Below are 16,636 nucleotides of genomic sequence, written 5' to 3'. Positions count from 1 at the left end.
CTACCTTTTTAGGGGTAAAATGATATTTTTATTTGATTTATTTGTTATTTAGGAATTGTTTAGTGATTTCTTTATCTTTTCATAATGCATTTGCATTGTAAAATAACTTTGCACCTTTGAAATCAAAAAATGATTTAACTATGGTAAATGGTTTTTTCAGGCATTTAATTTTTTTTGCTACAACATAATTAATCTATTATCCTTGGATTAAAATTTTCAAAAGCTTGCCTCGAGGGGCTGATTCATAATTGCATGATGATTTTTTTGTAATAATATTTGGGTCATGAGCGTAGAGTTGTATTTTCAGAAAGAAGAAGAAGAAGAAGAAGCAGAAAGTTGTTGATACATGCATTGAACGTGTTAGTGCGTCGGTTGCTCCATCGTTTTTTGAAGGCGCATGCGACCGACTCTGATGGTCAAGAATTTGATTTCTTCACGTCATTCAATTAGTCTCGACCTTGTTTTCCTTCATGTGTAACTCATGTAGTCGATGGACCTTCGACGCGCCTCCAAGATCCTTTTCTTTTTCCACCTAGAAATCCATGCATAACCCTCCACATTTTTCACATCAGTCCTTCAAATTATTTTTCTCTTGATTTTGTCTTTTATTTGTTTTTTTTTTTATTTATTTCTTGATTTTCTTTTGTTTTTAATTACATCCTCATTTAATTTTTTTTTTTTGTATATTAGATTTGGTCATTGTTCTTTTGATTTTTTTTTCTATTTAAGATAGTTTCTCATTTTTTGTTCTTTTTCAATTTTACCCCGTCATTATTTTCTCCTTTTCGTATTTAATGCTCATTTTTTTTTTTTTCCTCCTTTGTTATGTTTTTTTTTTAATTTTTTTTTTCAATCTTATCATTTAGCATTAAATTAGTGGATAGTTGTACTCGGATTTTCAATTTCACAAGTTGTGAATTTGAAATATTAACTAAGAGTTAGAAGATTTGTCTAGATAAATTAGTATGGGTTGAAATAGTCAATTTACTGATTTTTTCTACAATGATTTTCATACCCGCACTCCTTCAATTATTGTGAATTGGCTTTTTTTTTTAATTGATCGAGGTTATTTTTTTTTTTTTTGCAAAGTTAGATTACTATGACACCCATAAATACAAAGAAACACTTAACTTGGGTTTAAGGTCTTTTTTTTTTTTTTTTAAATTCACTTTGAAAACTTGACTTTAGGAGCTTAATCATCAACTTTGGAGTAATTTGGTTTTTTTACTTAATGTTAATAATAATTAAATAAACTATTTTATTTTTTTCCATTCCATGCATCAATGTTGAATTGGTTGGATGATAAACTTCATGAATGGTTTTTTTGTTTTTTCCTGCTTTGTTCAAGGTTATCACGGTTTTTAACAAATATTTTACTTTAAGATTGATGCTTGAAATTACAAATATTTAATTTTTACCATGCAATTAAGTAATTTTTTTAAAAAAATTATTAAACCAAACTAAGTTCATAAATTAAGTCTAACCAGAGTCATATAATATGCCATCGTCTTAATATTTGTTTTTTTTTTTTTAAAATTCTTAATGTTTTTTTTTTAAGTTGATCCATGCTTTTTACCGGTCATATAGGTTTTGAACCTAATAATAAATTAATTCACATCGAGTTAGCTATCATATAATTTAATTAAAAACTTATACTAAATAAAGATTTAAATTAAAGAATTTCAAGATTTATCTTTTTTTTAATCAAAATTTAATAGTATTGAAAAAAGATATGCACTCTTAATATTATTTTTTATTTTTAAAAATATTGATTTGGTCTACAACAAAAAGCTGGCCAAAAGATGTATTATAAAAAAAAGCTAAATGATGTGGGGAAAGCATTGTAACTTTCCTCATAAAACATTGTGGATTGCCATAATATTTTTCTATATTGTTTTTTTATTACACATGATTTTTTTTTTTGTTATGATTTTTTTTTAAAATATTTTTGTCAATTGAATTTTTTAATATTGAGATGATTGAGAATTTAGTTTTATATTTTTTTTCTTTTTATTTTATATTTCTATGAGATTAACATGATTTGCGAGTTTATCAAGGTAATTCATGTTGCTCTGATTTATGAAAAGTTAAGTTATATTTTTATCGATCATCAAAATTGCATTTGAACCTATAAATTAATTGATTTAAATCGAGTTAGCTTTTATATAATTTAATTAAAAACTTGAGTTAGATAAAAAAATTAAGTTGAGAGATTTCAAATTTAATCCATTTATCAAGTGTAATAACACTATTAAAAAATTCTACACACTCTTAATATTTTTTTTTATATTTTTTTAAAAAATTAATCCAATTTATAACGAAGCACGAGCAATATAATAGTGTAATATTGAAAGGAGGTGGACAAAATCAAGCTTCCAAAAAAAGAAAAAAGAAAACTCTCCTAAAAAATATCTAAAACCCTTGAAGGCTGAAACGGTGAAACCTCTTCTTTCTGTTTCTCAAAATCTAGAAGAAAGTAGAGCAGTGAAGGCATAAGCATGAGCATAGCTTCGCTATCATCAGTATCAGTGGACATGGCCACTACTTTCGTCTCTTTAACTTCTCATCATCCCACCAGAATCCTCCGCTCCACTCTACTCCCTTTCTTACTCAAACCACAAAAAACCCATCAATCCCTCCTTCTCAAAACTACTCCCTCCCTCCAACGCCACCGCTTCTCTGTCTCCTCCATCGACACGACCTCCTCTGCCCCTCAGACTGACGATTCCGGTTTAACCACCAAGATTCCTCCCGATAATCGCATTTCTGCTACTATTATCACCGGTTTTTTGGGCTCTGGCAAGGTCCCTTTTGTGTTTTTTTTTTTGTTGCACTTTGATTGCATTTGTTGTGTAATTGAGTATTAAATATGCGCTTTTGTTATTCTTCTTGTTGTTTTGTGGTCATTGCGTATAACAGACAACATTGCTCAATCATATTTTGACTGCCGACCATGGGAAGCGCATAGCAGTTATTGAGAATGAGGTAATCTTGTCATCTTTCAGTTATCCTTTTGCATCCCATTCACGAGTATGAGTAAAAGGAAAAAAAAGAAAGAATCTTCGTGATGGTTTTCAAGCTTTTGTTATTATTTTTATTATTTGATGCTATCATTTATTGAAAATTTATCTGGTTATGCTGAATTTTCAGTATGGTGAAGTTGACATTGATGGGTCTCTTGTCGCTGCAAAAACAGCTGGGGCTGAGGATATTATAATGCTGAACAACGGTTGTTTGTGCTGTACTGTAAGGGGTGATCTTGTCAGGATGATTGCAGATTTGGTTAACAAGAAGAAAGGAAAATTTGATCATATTGTAATTGAGACTACGGGTAGGTAATCATTCAACATTTCATTTCTCCGCGTCGAATGGCTGTTCAAGAATGTAGTATACTTTTCGGCATCTGAAATTAGTTTGCTTTCTAGTAACTGTGTTGTTCATTACAAATCTTATATGCAACTTTGCAGGGCTGGCAAATCCAGCACCAATCATTCAAACTTTTTATGCTGAAGACCAGGTTTTTAATGATGTCAAATTGGACGGTGTTGTGACTTTAGTTGATGCTAAACATGCTCATTTGCATCTTGATGAGGTTAAGCCAGAGGGAGTGGTGAACGAGGCAGTGGAGCAAATTGCTTATGCTGATAGGGTTATAGTAAATAAGGTACTTGTGATTTTAAGTTATATTGTTGCTTAAATTTGACTTTGTTAGACTTTAATCTGCTCAATTTACAATGACAATACTGCTAAGTTCAATTAGTTCAACTCATAATCCTTGTAAAGATTTTAGTATATTCAAATTATTATCTGCATTTTGTTTCAAATTGCTTTTAGTTGCTTTATTAGCTGGTATACAAACTTATGGTTTGTTCCCCCAGAAACCTAAAATCCAAATGCTGGCAGGTTCCTTCTAATGCTTCTTTAAAGAGGGACTTAACTGAATAAATGAAACCCATGGCCTCATTGCCTCTTATAAATGTATGACAATGGTTAACTTTTCATTTAGGAAATCCTGGTGTGGGTTGCAAGTTTGAAGTCAGTTATTAACTTTTTGGTCTATCACTGAGTCATGTGATTACCTGTCTTTTTGCCAGACTGATCTTGTTGGTGAGCAAGAAATTGCTTCTTTGGTGCAGCGGATAAGGGCTAGTATCTTGCTTCTTTTCTTTTGCTTTTTTCTTAATTGTTCAATTCTTTTTGAGTACTGATGGGAGTCTCTGAAGGCAGAACATCAACCATATGGCTAATTTGAAGTGTACACAATATGGAAAAGTTGACTTGGATTATGTCCTTGGCATTGGAGGCTTTGATTTGGAGAGGTTATGTTTAACTCTCATTTCCTAGTTTTGACATATGAATATTTGATTGACACCCCTCCCCTCCCCACAAAGAAAGACTTAATTTCTTGATTATTATATTGAATGTTTTCTGTACTTTGCTCTTGCTAGAGGAGACTGTTTTGTGCATTGAACTTTATTTTTTAATGAACGTATCCATCGAATTCAACCCCCATGCTTGTTAAATTCTTACATGTGTATTGTACTACTGGTTTATACTTTCTGTGTTGACACCAATGCTATAATGTGCTAGGCATTGCATTTAGATACACTCTCTCTTTCACTTCCCTCTCCTCTTCTCCTTTCATCTATTCGGTTTTTTTTTTTTCCATTGCTGGGAATTGGGAGCATGGAGGGGAGGGTGCCCACATTCTATATCATAAAAAAAAGTTAGGTTACTCAACTTTATTCTATGAAATTCCAGGTTTATGTCTGATTTGGAGCTGTAGTTGACAGTTGACACTGGAGTCATTTTTAGAAACATCTATGAAATTACTCACACTTAGAAAACTAGTGCTACATAGTTTAAAGCAATAATGAACAACCATGAAAAATCTTGAAATTTACTAGCAACAAGTTTTACACGGGAACCAGAGATCTAATTGCAGCTGTACCCATCGGAAATCTCTTAGCTATAATTTGAGAAAGAAATAGAGACCCCAATTCTCAGCTGTAATTTGAGATCCTATTCAAACCTAAAAAAAGAGCTCCATGCTTCCGAAGATGGAAGTTTACATAGTATTTTTTGGTTGACTTCTAAAGTTACTGGAATCCCATGTTAATGTGGATACTAAACTAATCCAATTAGTATAAGCCTATTAAAAGCTCATAACTATGGCTCCTTCCAGTTTTTGGAGATTACTATGGTACCCTGTCCACTAGGAAAACATGAAAAACTTCATTTTTTTTTTTTTACAAATTCACTAAAGCCTAGATCCTCTTCTTTGCGTCATGTCCTGCATTATGCTATCTGGTATTCAACTATTTATGCAAAAAAATATAAAAAAAATTGAATGCTTTGAGTTTTTTTTTTTGTTACACTGTTTCTAGAAAGATTCAAATTTATTTAAAAAGAATTGAAAAGGATTATGAGCTCTATTTTCGTCATATGTTGAGGGCTTAAAGAACCTAGCCCTTTGCCAACAGGACAAAATCCTCTTGTCAAATATTAGTCTCATAAGAGTTTCTATTTTCTTTTTGGATGTAAATCTAATTATATCTGAACATAGAAGGAGCTGAAAGTATTTATGCTAAGAGAGAAAAATGATGCAAAAAGTTACCATGATTGTAGAGCATCTCTTTTGCCAGTACGCGTCCCTAATATATTTGCAGTGCTGTGTACTGATATTTTGAGGAGTTAAAACTGCATTAAAAGTATTTGGGATTGCAGCTGAGTTAACAAATCACAGTTTTCCCAAAAACAGATGATGTTTTGCAAAGCTCAATCCGAAACATATCAGCGATAGGATATTCAGTGATGATACTATTCAACTAGATCGTTTGGGGGAAAGCCCAGCTCATATAAATTATGGTGATCTGTGCATAGATAGACAGTACATTAGGGTGGCTTTTCGTGTTATGATTTTATCAAAATATCAGTGATATGATATTCAGTGATGATACTATTTCTTGTACTTGACTTGAATGTTAGCTGGTGGGATTTGTTGTAGCTGGAAAAATAACACGGAGATTTCATTGTGATAGCATATGCTTTTACAAAACTTTTCTATGCTTGGAAAGTTCTGTTGTTGATTCATGTTATGGTTTTATTAAATAATGAGTTAATTATGCTTTCCCAATGACCTGATTCTCAGTGCCTTGTTAATGTTCCTTCTTTAGTAGCATTATCATTAAGTGAACCTGTCATTATCCCTATCTCCTATCTCCTATCTCTTTCCTTTCTGTGTACTTCTATTTTTCTTGCTGAAATAGACATTTGCTGTTCTAGAAGTGTTAGGTCACTTCCGAGTTAAACTACAAAATCTGCAGTTTTTGTCTAATACTTGCTCCTCTTCTCAGGATTGAGAGTGCTGTCAATGATGAAGATAGAAAGGAAGATCATGCCAGTCATGATCACAACGACAACCACAGCCACAATCATGCTCATGATCATGATCACCATCATCATCATGGTGAACATGACCACAAGCATGGTATTTCGCTTCATTCACAATGGCTGTACTTAACTTAAAACAGCATACACAAATTGTTAGGTGCTGTTCTATTTTAGTGGAGAAAGCATCTGCTTGTCCCAAAAAAAGTAACAAGGTTCTTGCTGGAGAAACATTTTGTTACATAACTTGAAACTTGATTCATGTTTGTTCTGGAACATGGAAAAATTTGAATTTTTTGTGTTGGTGGCTAGTTAGATGATCTCATATGGTGAAACCTTCAAGTAAAATAGAAAACATGAAATGGATAAAGATTGATATATTTCTGATGAAACACTTTTTGTTATGTTTAATGGTTGCATTAGGTGATATTATTCAGAATTCACAGTCCTTCTCTCCAAGCTCCTTTTCAAGCTGTTAAAAGTAGCCAATGAAATTTCTACAGCAATGTATTTAGAATTTAACACCAATTTCATGTATTGTTGAAAGTCCATTTATCACTAATTTTAGCAGCGACATTTAAACTGACCTTTTTATGTGGGTTGTACTTGTACTCTCTTGTTACTAATGGAAATATTTACCAACAAATTATCCTATTAGTTGGCTGAGAAAAAGAAAATAAAAAAGAAATGAAAGAAACCTCTGCCTGTGACCTGTAATTATTTGCCTAGAGAAACAGTTTTTTGGTACCTCTCATGTTTGGCGCTCTTTTTCCATGTTTAGAGCTCTTTTCCTCTTGCAATTTGTCATTGTGGCTAAAGCTCTAATGATAGTGTGTCTACTGGACTATACATTTATGACTAGTTTCTTTTTTGGATGTTCATGATCATAATTTGAGTTTTTGAAAATGCCTGCAAATTTTAGGTATTTTATTAATTAATTCTGCCACCCTACTTGTGATAATTTTATGGCTGATCTTAGCTTGTGGATTCTATCATGCAGATCATCATGATGGTCATCATTCCCATGACCACACTCATGATCCTGGTGTTTCTTCTGTCAGCATAGTCTGTGAAGGGAGCCTAGATTTAGAAAAGGTAGGTTTCACACGTGGATTGTTCAATTTCCATGATGCACCTGAGAATTGCAGAACTGTACATACATGAAATAACCTCACATGAGAATTTCTAGCTGTTCTATAGTTGCTCATCTTCGTGTTTGATTTATTTGCCTGATAGCTGGGAAGTGTAAAAACTAACAATATTGGAGTGACGTGACCACTGTATTTCCACATTTTCAGGCTAACTTCTGGCTTGGTACTTTATTGATGGAACATAGCGAGGACATATACCGAATGAAAGGTCTATTATCTGTTCAGGGGATGAACGAGAGATTTGTATTCCAGGTGAGCTAACAAGTTCCAAAGTTCTACTTTCATTTTGATAAAAGAAAGTTTGTAATGGCTCATTTGTGTTCCATAATGTCCTATTTGGTTGCTTAAAATGATCACTTTTTTTTTTTTTGAGTTAAAAATTATCACCTTTAATTAATTGCTAGTCAATGTTGATAAAATACAGCATATGGCTATCAAACAACATTAACATGCTAATGTGTGGATTCTTGAAAAGGTAGGACCTTGTAATGAAATATTTTTGTCTCGTTATTTTGTCATGCATTTGTTAATTGTTGAAGTTTATTATCACCCGTGTTAGACAATTAATTCTGGGTTGCATTTCCAAAGGTGAAATGTGTGTTTTGTAATCCAAATATGGATGTGGGTCCCTTGATGTATTCGTGCTATATAGTTCTCTATTAGATGGATAGTTGTTGCTATAAGATCTATTCAACATAAAATGATTTTGTATGCTGGTGGTAATAAAAGACAAGGCACATTCTTGGTTGACAATCTCAGTTCATGATGTTATTCAAACTTAAGCTAGCTTAGGGGGGTTATATGACACCCTTGTAGGAATGCTATATTGACGTAATATAGCGTGATTGAAGTTAAGGTTCTTAAGCCCTAAGGTTATAGACCTATACTGTAGAGAAATTTAGAGAAAACTTTCTAGTGTTTTATTAAAATCTTAATAATAATTATCCTCTCAAAATAAACTAGACACCTCTATTTATAGTAGTCTTAAAATCTTTTATGGGAAAAGATTCCTAATTAAAACTAAAATTCTTTATAGAAAATGATTTTTAATTAAAACTTACCTAATTAATAGAATTTAACATTATGATTCATAAATACTAATTAAAAACAATAATTAAAATCCAAAATCAACCAGGAATATAATTAAAACAACTTCAAACTTCATATTAGATGCTTTCGGGTTTCTTCGTGGACTTCTCTTCAAGTTTGGTCTTGTCTATCTGGTTCGTAAATACAGTTGTAACACATTCCATGCCAGTCCCCTCTACTTGTGAAAGACTTGGCCTCTAGTCATCTCCAAGCTCGGGATACAAAGGCTGATCATCATAGAAAAGGTAAGTGTTTGACACATTAAAAGTTCTGGAAATACCCATATTATTAGGTAAATCAATAATATAAGCATTGTTACTAATTTTTTTTTATGTTGATGCAAGGACCATATTTCTTATGTTGTAGTTTGCTATATGACCCCACCAGAAATATTTCTTTGTGAAGGAACACCATCACGTTATCTATTTCCTTGGACACTTTAGCACGGCGATGCCTATCAACGACTTTTTTTTATTTGGTGTTGGTCTTTATCAATTTCTGCTTCACATCTTCCACAATAGCTTAAGCATCCATAACCATCTTCTTAGCAGCCACACTAAACCCAACACCTATATAAACTGGCAAAGATCTTGCAAATGTTTAGGACACCGTAGATACACAATCTTGAATGGTGATTTACCTGTGACACCATGTCTACCATTGTTGTATGCAAATTTTGCTTATGCAAGGGTAGAATCCCACTCTTTTGCCTTGTTTTCATAATTGCTCCTTATCAATTTTCCATGTGTTCGATTTGGCGACCCTATTTGACCATCTTTCTATGGATGTGCTGTGCTATTAAACTGTAATGAAAAATCATACAATTCCATAATGTACGTCAAAAGTGACTAAGAAACTTACTGTCCTTGTCAGAAGTGGTCTTCGGCACCCCATGTAAACAAATTACCTCTTGAAAGAAAAGTCGAGCAATAGCAAACACATCATTTGTCTTTTTGCAAGGAATAAAATGTGTCTTCTTTGAGAACCTATCAATTATAACAAATGCAAAATCCATCCTCCATTGTGTATGAGGTAATCCAAGTACAAAATTCATAGACAAGTTCTCCAGTATGTTTTTAGGAATAGTCAAAGGCATATATAGACCTGGATTTTGTGCTTGTCCCTTGGCAGTTTGACAAATATAACATTTTTGCATAAATTAACCAATATCTCACTTCAAGCGAGGCCAATAATATGTGTCAATGACAACATCAATAGTCATTTGTCGCTCCAAGTGACCAGCCAAACTTCCTCCATGCAAATCCAAAATCACTTTCGCCCGCAATAAAGATCGAGGAATGAAAAGTTGATTACCTTTTATTAGAAATTCATCATAAATGTGAAAGTCATCAACAAGCAGAATTTGGCACTTCTTTCACGTCTTACTAAAATCCTTATCATGCTCATAAAACTCTTTCAAATAGTTGAATCCAATGATCTCTCTTGAGTAACCAAGAAGGCTGCTTTTTTACTTGAAGCATCAACAACTCTATTCTGAACTTTAGCTTTGTACACAATTCTGATTGAAGCCATTAAAGGTAAGTGACTAATCTTGCGTGCATGTCATTATTTATTCTCCTTTAATTATGTAAAAATTTTAGAGCCTCATGGTTAGAATACAATACAAACTCCTTGCCAATCAAATAATGCTCCCACCTTTTAAGAGTTAGAAAAACAACATAAAACTCTGTCACATGTGGATTTTTTTAACCTAGCACCACTCAACTTCTCACTAAAAAATGTCACAGGTCTCTTCTCTCAGGATAGAACTCCACCATTTCTAACACCACAAGCATTAGATTCTACCTCAAACAGCTTGTCAAAATCTAGAAGTGTCAAATCTGGAGCATTGCTTAATTTTTCTTTGATTAAAACAAAGCTCTTTTCTGTCTCTTCTCCCTAATCAATTTTTCTCTTAATGCATTCAGTCATGAGTGTCGTAATATTATTGAAATTTCAGATTAATCGCTAATAGAAAGTAGCTAACCCATGAGAACTACAAATCTCACTATCTGTTTTAGGAGTTGGCCAATCTCTAATGGTCAAAACCTTCTCCTTATCAACATTTATGCCCTATGCATTAACAATAAAGCATAAAAACAGTAGTTTGTCAGTCATAAAACTATACTTGTGCAGATTCACATATAATTTTTTTTCAGCAACTCCTTAAGCACCTTTCTCAAGTGTTCTACATGATCAATCTCGAATCTACTATAAATCAAGATATTATCAAAATAAACACCACAAATTTATTAATAAAAGGACATAAGACCTGATTCATCACCTTCATGAAAGTGCTCGGTGCGTTAGACAACCTAAAAGGCATAACCAACCAATCATTACAATCCCTTATTTGTCTTGAAAGTTGTCTTCCATTCGTCACTTGACTGAATCCAAATTTGATGTTAACCACTCCTCAAGTCAATCTTCGTAAAGATTGATGCCCTATGTAACTGATCAAGCATGCATCTAACCGAGGAATTGAAAATTTGTATCCCATGATTATTTTGTTGATAACGCGATTGTCCACAAACATGCGCCAACTACCATCCTTATTTGGAGTCAATAATCCTGGAATTGCACAAGGACTTAGACTATCCTGGATTTGTCCCTTTCTTAACAACTCTTTTACCTTCTCTTTCAATATCTTACCCTCATTAGGACTCTTTCGATAATGTGGTAGATTTGAAAGGCTAGGTCCCGACATCAAATCAATTTGATGTTGAATGTTTCTCATTGATGGCAATCCATAATGTAGAATCTCTTCAAACTCGGCAAGTAAAGGCTTAATTGCATCGGGAATGTCTACTCTTTTCTCTTTTGCTTGTTTGTAATTAATGTTTTTACAACCAATGTATGAATTGGCCTAGTTTCTTGTACCTTTGCTTGTTCTCAAGGTCTGAACTAGTTATTATAAGGAAAAGCCCTCACCTCTACTTTAGAAGTTTTACGATTGGATTCTTTCTTCAAAGGTACAAGAGTATAATTCACACTATTCTTTCTAATCTTGTACAAATTATCTCTGCTCAAGTGTTTAGTATTCACATCATTTTGTTGAGGCCTACCGAAGATCAAACTACATGCATCCATATCTATCATATCACAATACATCTCATCCCTATACTTCTCAATGGAAAATGGTACTCTACATCGTTGGTTTACCCTTATATCTCCTATTGACTTAATCCACCAAATCTTGTAAGGTTCAAGATGAGGTTCTAGTGGTAATTTTAATTTATCAACAATATGTGTACCAATAATATTTTCACAACTCACACTATTGATAATTAAGTCAAACAAGTTTTTATTTATGGTGCAACAAGTTTGAAATAACCTATTTCAGTGTGAATCCTCAACAATTGTTGGTGTTAGCAACATCTTCCTAACCACATAGTTTTGTATCTCATTAAAGTCATCATCACTTATACAAATTTTCTGTGTCACCCCATTAGGTTCACACAGCTCGCCCTTTTCATGAAAGGGTTGTGGCTCATAGTGTCCTTCGATCAGATTGATTGATTTTTGTCTCCTATAATCATTGAAACGATGTTTTGGTTCTTTGCATTTAAAGCATTTGACAATCATTGGCCTAGCATAGGGGTTATTTGGTTTGTTCATTTCAACTCGTTTTCCCGAAGTCGTGTCAAGTCTAGTAGTATTGGGTCCCATTGAAGTTGGCCTTGGTGGTTGTACTGCCTTTCCTTTATCAGCAAGATCGAATCTACTTGTGTCATTATACGATGTTTTTAGAAGGATCACTTGTCAAATCTATTACTGCTACCAACCTTGTTTTTTATTAGCATCTTAGCTTTTAATGCCATACTGCCTGCCTCATAGAGCATAAATAAGATCTGTACTCCAATATCTTATATTGCTGGTTTTAACCCTCATTAACCTTGCAACCTGCTGATTATCTGACAGATTTATTACCTCGTGAACAATCCTAGTAGTTAAAACAAATATTGCACATAATCCATAATCACAAGGAAGGAATCTCTCATGCAACAACTGCCTCATATACACCCATGATGCAATATGTTGTCTCTCTTCTCTTAACATCTATCTGATGTTTCCACCAAGAACAAGCTCCACCTGTCAGGTTATATGCGACTAGCCTTACCATCTTCTCTTCTTAGAAACCTGAGTACTCCCTTAACCCTATCATAATCAGCTATCCAATCAAGAAATTTTTTCAAAATAAACTAGATATCTCTATTTATATTAGTTTGAAAATCTTTTATGAGAAATGATTTCTAATTAAAACTAAAATCCTTTATAGTAAAGAACTTCTAATAAAAAACTTATTTAACTAATAGAATTCATCTGGCATTAGAATTTCTAAATACTAATAAAAAATAAATAATTAAAATTCAGAATTAACTAGAAAAAATAATTAAAAACAACTTCAAGCTTCATATTAGATGCTTTCGGGTTTTTTCATGGACTTTCTTTTAGGTTTGGTCTTGTTTATCTAGTTCATAAATATATTTGTAATATGCCCTGATAACCAAGGAAGTAGAAACTGGCAATTAAAAGAAGATAGTTAAACTTATAACATGATTGTTGATAGGAAACTGAAGGATTGACTAGTAAACAGCTCTAAGCAATGCTACGTAGTTTATATTTAGATTCTGTGTATTATTTACCCAAGCAATCAAGGGGTCTGGAACTGGCTTTGTTGCGGATTGAACTGGAATAAGATCCTAATCAGTCTTTCCTTAACCTCATTTTATTTGACAGGGTGTTCATGACATATTCGAAGGTTCACCTGATCGGTTATGGGGCCCTGAGGAACCCAGAATGAACAAGATTGTGTTCATAGGGAAGAACTTGGACGCTCAGGAATTAAAGAAAGGCTTCAAAGCCTGCTTACTGTAAAATTTAAAACAATTAAGGTATTTAGTTAATATATCTTCATCTTGTATTCTTGATGAGTGAACCATAATGTACACAATTGTTTTGGCTTTCTTTGGGCAATAATATCAATAAATATTCGCAGTAAAAAGATCACTGAAAAGGGATGTCTGAGCTGCTTTTAATGGTGGGGGCAGTGGGATTTCTTCCGTTGAATTCCCGGGGGAGAATCAAGTTGATTACACCGGACTCTTGAGCTTTCTCATGTGACGTTTATTTCATTGTTGTTCCTTGGGGCCCGTGTTAATTTTTTAGCTAATATTCATTACAAAACACATTAAAGTGGAGGCAAGCTGTTTTTGGGAGGCAGGATTTATTTCCTGTTGTTTGATATCAGTATGAATTTGCATGTTTTAGGCCGTCTTCCTGTCTGCTTTGTTTCATATATATATATATATATATATATATATATATAACATAAAGAGATTGGGTGGAAAGTTGGCTTTGAAAATGTATGCAACACTGAATAAAAATTAGTGTTAGGCTGGCTTTTGTTAGGATGATGTTGGGCCTAAAAATGACGGGGAAGAATCGGCCTATCCTAGATTAGGATTTATGGAGGATAAAACCAGCTCTAAGGTAATCCAAGGAGGGATAAGAGCAGCCTTAACCAACACCTAAACACTCTATCTCATTTAAGAGGGGGTATACAATATAAGTACAAGGAAAAGAAGAAGTAACCCTTTCTCTTTCCAAGAAACAGCCAGCTAACCTTGGCTGCAACAACCTTTCTTTTCAAAACAGAACCAAGACAATCTGCATGCAAGCCACCTTGATTGTTGAGTGAGAAGAGAGTTATAAGAAAGGAGAGACCCATGAAAGGAAAGTGAGTTGGAAAGGTTGGTTGCTGCAACAGAGAAGGAAGAGGATGAAACCGAAAGGAAAAAGAAGAACAACCATCAAACCTACACTAAGACTGTACAGAAACGCAAGGTAAGACTAACACCATTTCCTTGGCTGGGTATTACCCCAAATTTCAAACAAAAAGGAAGGGAAAGAACTCTAGAATGAGAGTTTAGGACCCTTATATTTTGACTCAAGATTTAGTAAACTAGGAGTGACGAACCTAAATGGAATGATGGATAAATGAAGACATGTGCAGATTCTTAACAAAGAAATGAATGAGTGTGTGTGATTTTAAATGTGAAAAACTAAGTTAGGGGTCAGCCAAATGGAAGGGATGGATGACACGAGGATTGAAATGAAAAGATACATTGATTATAACCTTATTGAACTCCTAAGGACATGCAAAAGCTAAAACATAATCTAAATTGATGTTATGTCTTAATTCTCACAAAGGTTTGATGAATTTGTATGGGATATGAAATGGAATGATGAAAATGCTTGGATTATGGTCTTGTTGGACTCGTAAGGACATTTTTATGTTGTAACCGAAATTATATTGATGTTCGTACTTTGATTTTATTATGAGATTAATGAACTTGCATGAATATTGTTTAAGTGAATGAGAACATGGCATGATTGTTGTGATTATACTTGTGTTAATGACATAAATTCTACACATGTGGATGAAGTTATGTGAAAATGTGTTGGATTGATACTAAGTGCAAAATTGTATTGTTAGTTAGCCTTATAATCACACTGGAGCTGAAATGAAACTTACATCATGATCTAATACTTTGGTTTTGTTGTATATGTATGTTTGTGACTCATGGGAATGGGTATGCATTCAAAAATGTTATTGTAAATATACTTGTGATAAAATATGATGAAATTGCATGTACAAACTAGAAAGTAATGAGCAACAAGGTTTTGGCCAAGGGGGGAGGGAATGAATCTTGAAGGAAACTAACCATGATGACCATAGTTAGAATGACATGAGATGAACTAAAAATAGAACCCTTATGTGTTGAATAATTGTATTAGTTGTGTAGGTGCATTACCATGATACAATTGGAAATATAGAAATGTAAAATTTGTAACAATGCTAGGTGCTGGTTTTGGAAGTAATGAATTGGGAGAAACCTTGATAAATGTACATTGGGGATGATGTTTTTGTGTTACTTGATAATGTATGATGAATGAAGTGTGATTGGGGACATTCTGTGTCCGATTGGGTTGGATATGTATAGGGGGAGAAGGCATAGTGTAAACCTTATGTGTAGTCCAGGGAAAAGGCAAAACTAGAAATGACTTACCTTGTCACTGACAATTTTTGAATCAATAGTGACTTAATTTGCGTTGATGATTTTTGGTTCGACAACGACTCAGTTTTTGTCAATAATTTCTGAGTCAACAATAGCCTATGTGTGTTGACGAATTCAACGTCAACCGTAAAATTGGGTTGCGTTGATGATTTATGAGTCGGCAACGACTCAATTTTTGTCGATGATTTCTGAGTCCGCAGTAGCCTATGCGCGCTAACGATTCCAACGTCAGCTATAGAAATGGACTGCGTTGATTATTTTTGGGTCAGCAGCGAATCAGTTTTCATCAACGATTTTTGAGTTAGTAGTAACCTATCGATTTCAACGTCAACCATAAAACTGGGTTGCACTAATGAATTTCGAGTCAGTAACAACTTAGTGTCTGTCAACGATTTCTAAGTTAACAACAAATTAAGTACGCTGATGATTTCATGCATCAGTCGTAGGACTGGGTTACTTTGTCGAATCTGGTTCACTAGTGAATCAGTTCTTGCTGCCAAATCCTGTGTCACCAATGAATCAATTTTCTCTACCGAATACTGTGTTACCAGTAGGAGTGATTATTTTTAGTTCGGTTCGGTTTTAAACCTAAAAAACTAACCAAACTGAAATTTAAGTTTTTAAAATTTTAAACCAAACCTAACCGACTTACTGGTTCAAACCGACCATTTTGGTTCGGTTTTTTCTTTCAAAACTGACTAATCAATTGCTGTTGTTGGTTAGGTAATTATCAATAATCAAATGAGAATTTCAAACAAAGTTTACTGTCAAACTATAACAAAACAAAGGAATAATTTTCAAGTGAAACTTCAACCAGAAAACTAGTAGAAAAGGACAAAAGGTAACAAGAAAATGCTTTCCCTACTTGAAAACCAAGTTGTTCTTTCTTTGTAAGTCCAGTGAACAAACACTCAGAGGGACATG

General features: G+C 33.5%; 1 protein-coding gene across 2 annotated transcripts; it reads left to right on the top strand.

The window, feature by feature from the left end:
- Nucleotides 1-2,362: 2,362 nt before the first annotated feature.
- Nucleotides 2,363-13,898, top strand: LOC118040898 (uncharacterized). 2 transcript variants are annotated; one of them, XM_073404521.1, is made up of 11 exons: nucleotides 2,363-2,804; nucleotides 2,920-2,985; nucleotides 3,151-3,331; nucleotides 3,468-3,664; nucleotides 4,095-4,145; nucleotides 4,228-4,319; nucleotides 6,357-6,490; nucleotides 7,391-7,485; nucleotides 7,689-7,793; nucleotides 13,371-13,525; nucleotides 13,630-13,898. In XM_073404521.1, the coding sequence occupies exons 1-10, from the start codon at nucleotides 2,499-2,501 to the stop codon at nucleotides 13,506-13,508; spliced, it is 1,365 nt and encodes a 454-aa protein (XP_073260622.1). In that variant the 5' UTR covers nucleotides 2,363-2,498; the 3' UTR covers nucleotides 13,509-13,525; nucleotides 13,630-13,898. The 2 variants fall into 2 exon arrangements, with proteins under 2 accessions (XP_073260622.1, XP_034903865.1); XM_035047974.2 differs by having other exon boundaries at nucleotides 13,371-13,635.
- Nucleotides 13,899-16,636: the final 2,738 nt, after the last annotated feature.

The sequence above is a fragment of the Populus alba genome, chromosome 1 (assembly GCF_005239225.2).
Source record: "Populus alba chromosome 1, ASM523922v2, whole genome shotgun sequence".
NCBI lineage: Eukaryota > Viridiplantae > Streptophyta > Magnoliopsida > Malpighiales > Salicaceae > Populus > Populus alba.
Note: the sequence above shows the minus strand (reverse complement) of the source record. Positions and strands in the feature narration are given on the sequence as shown.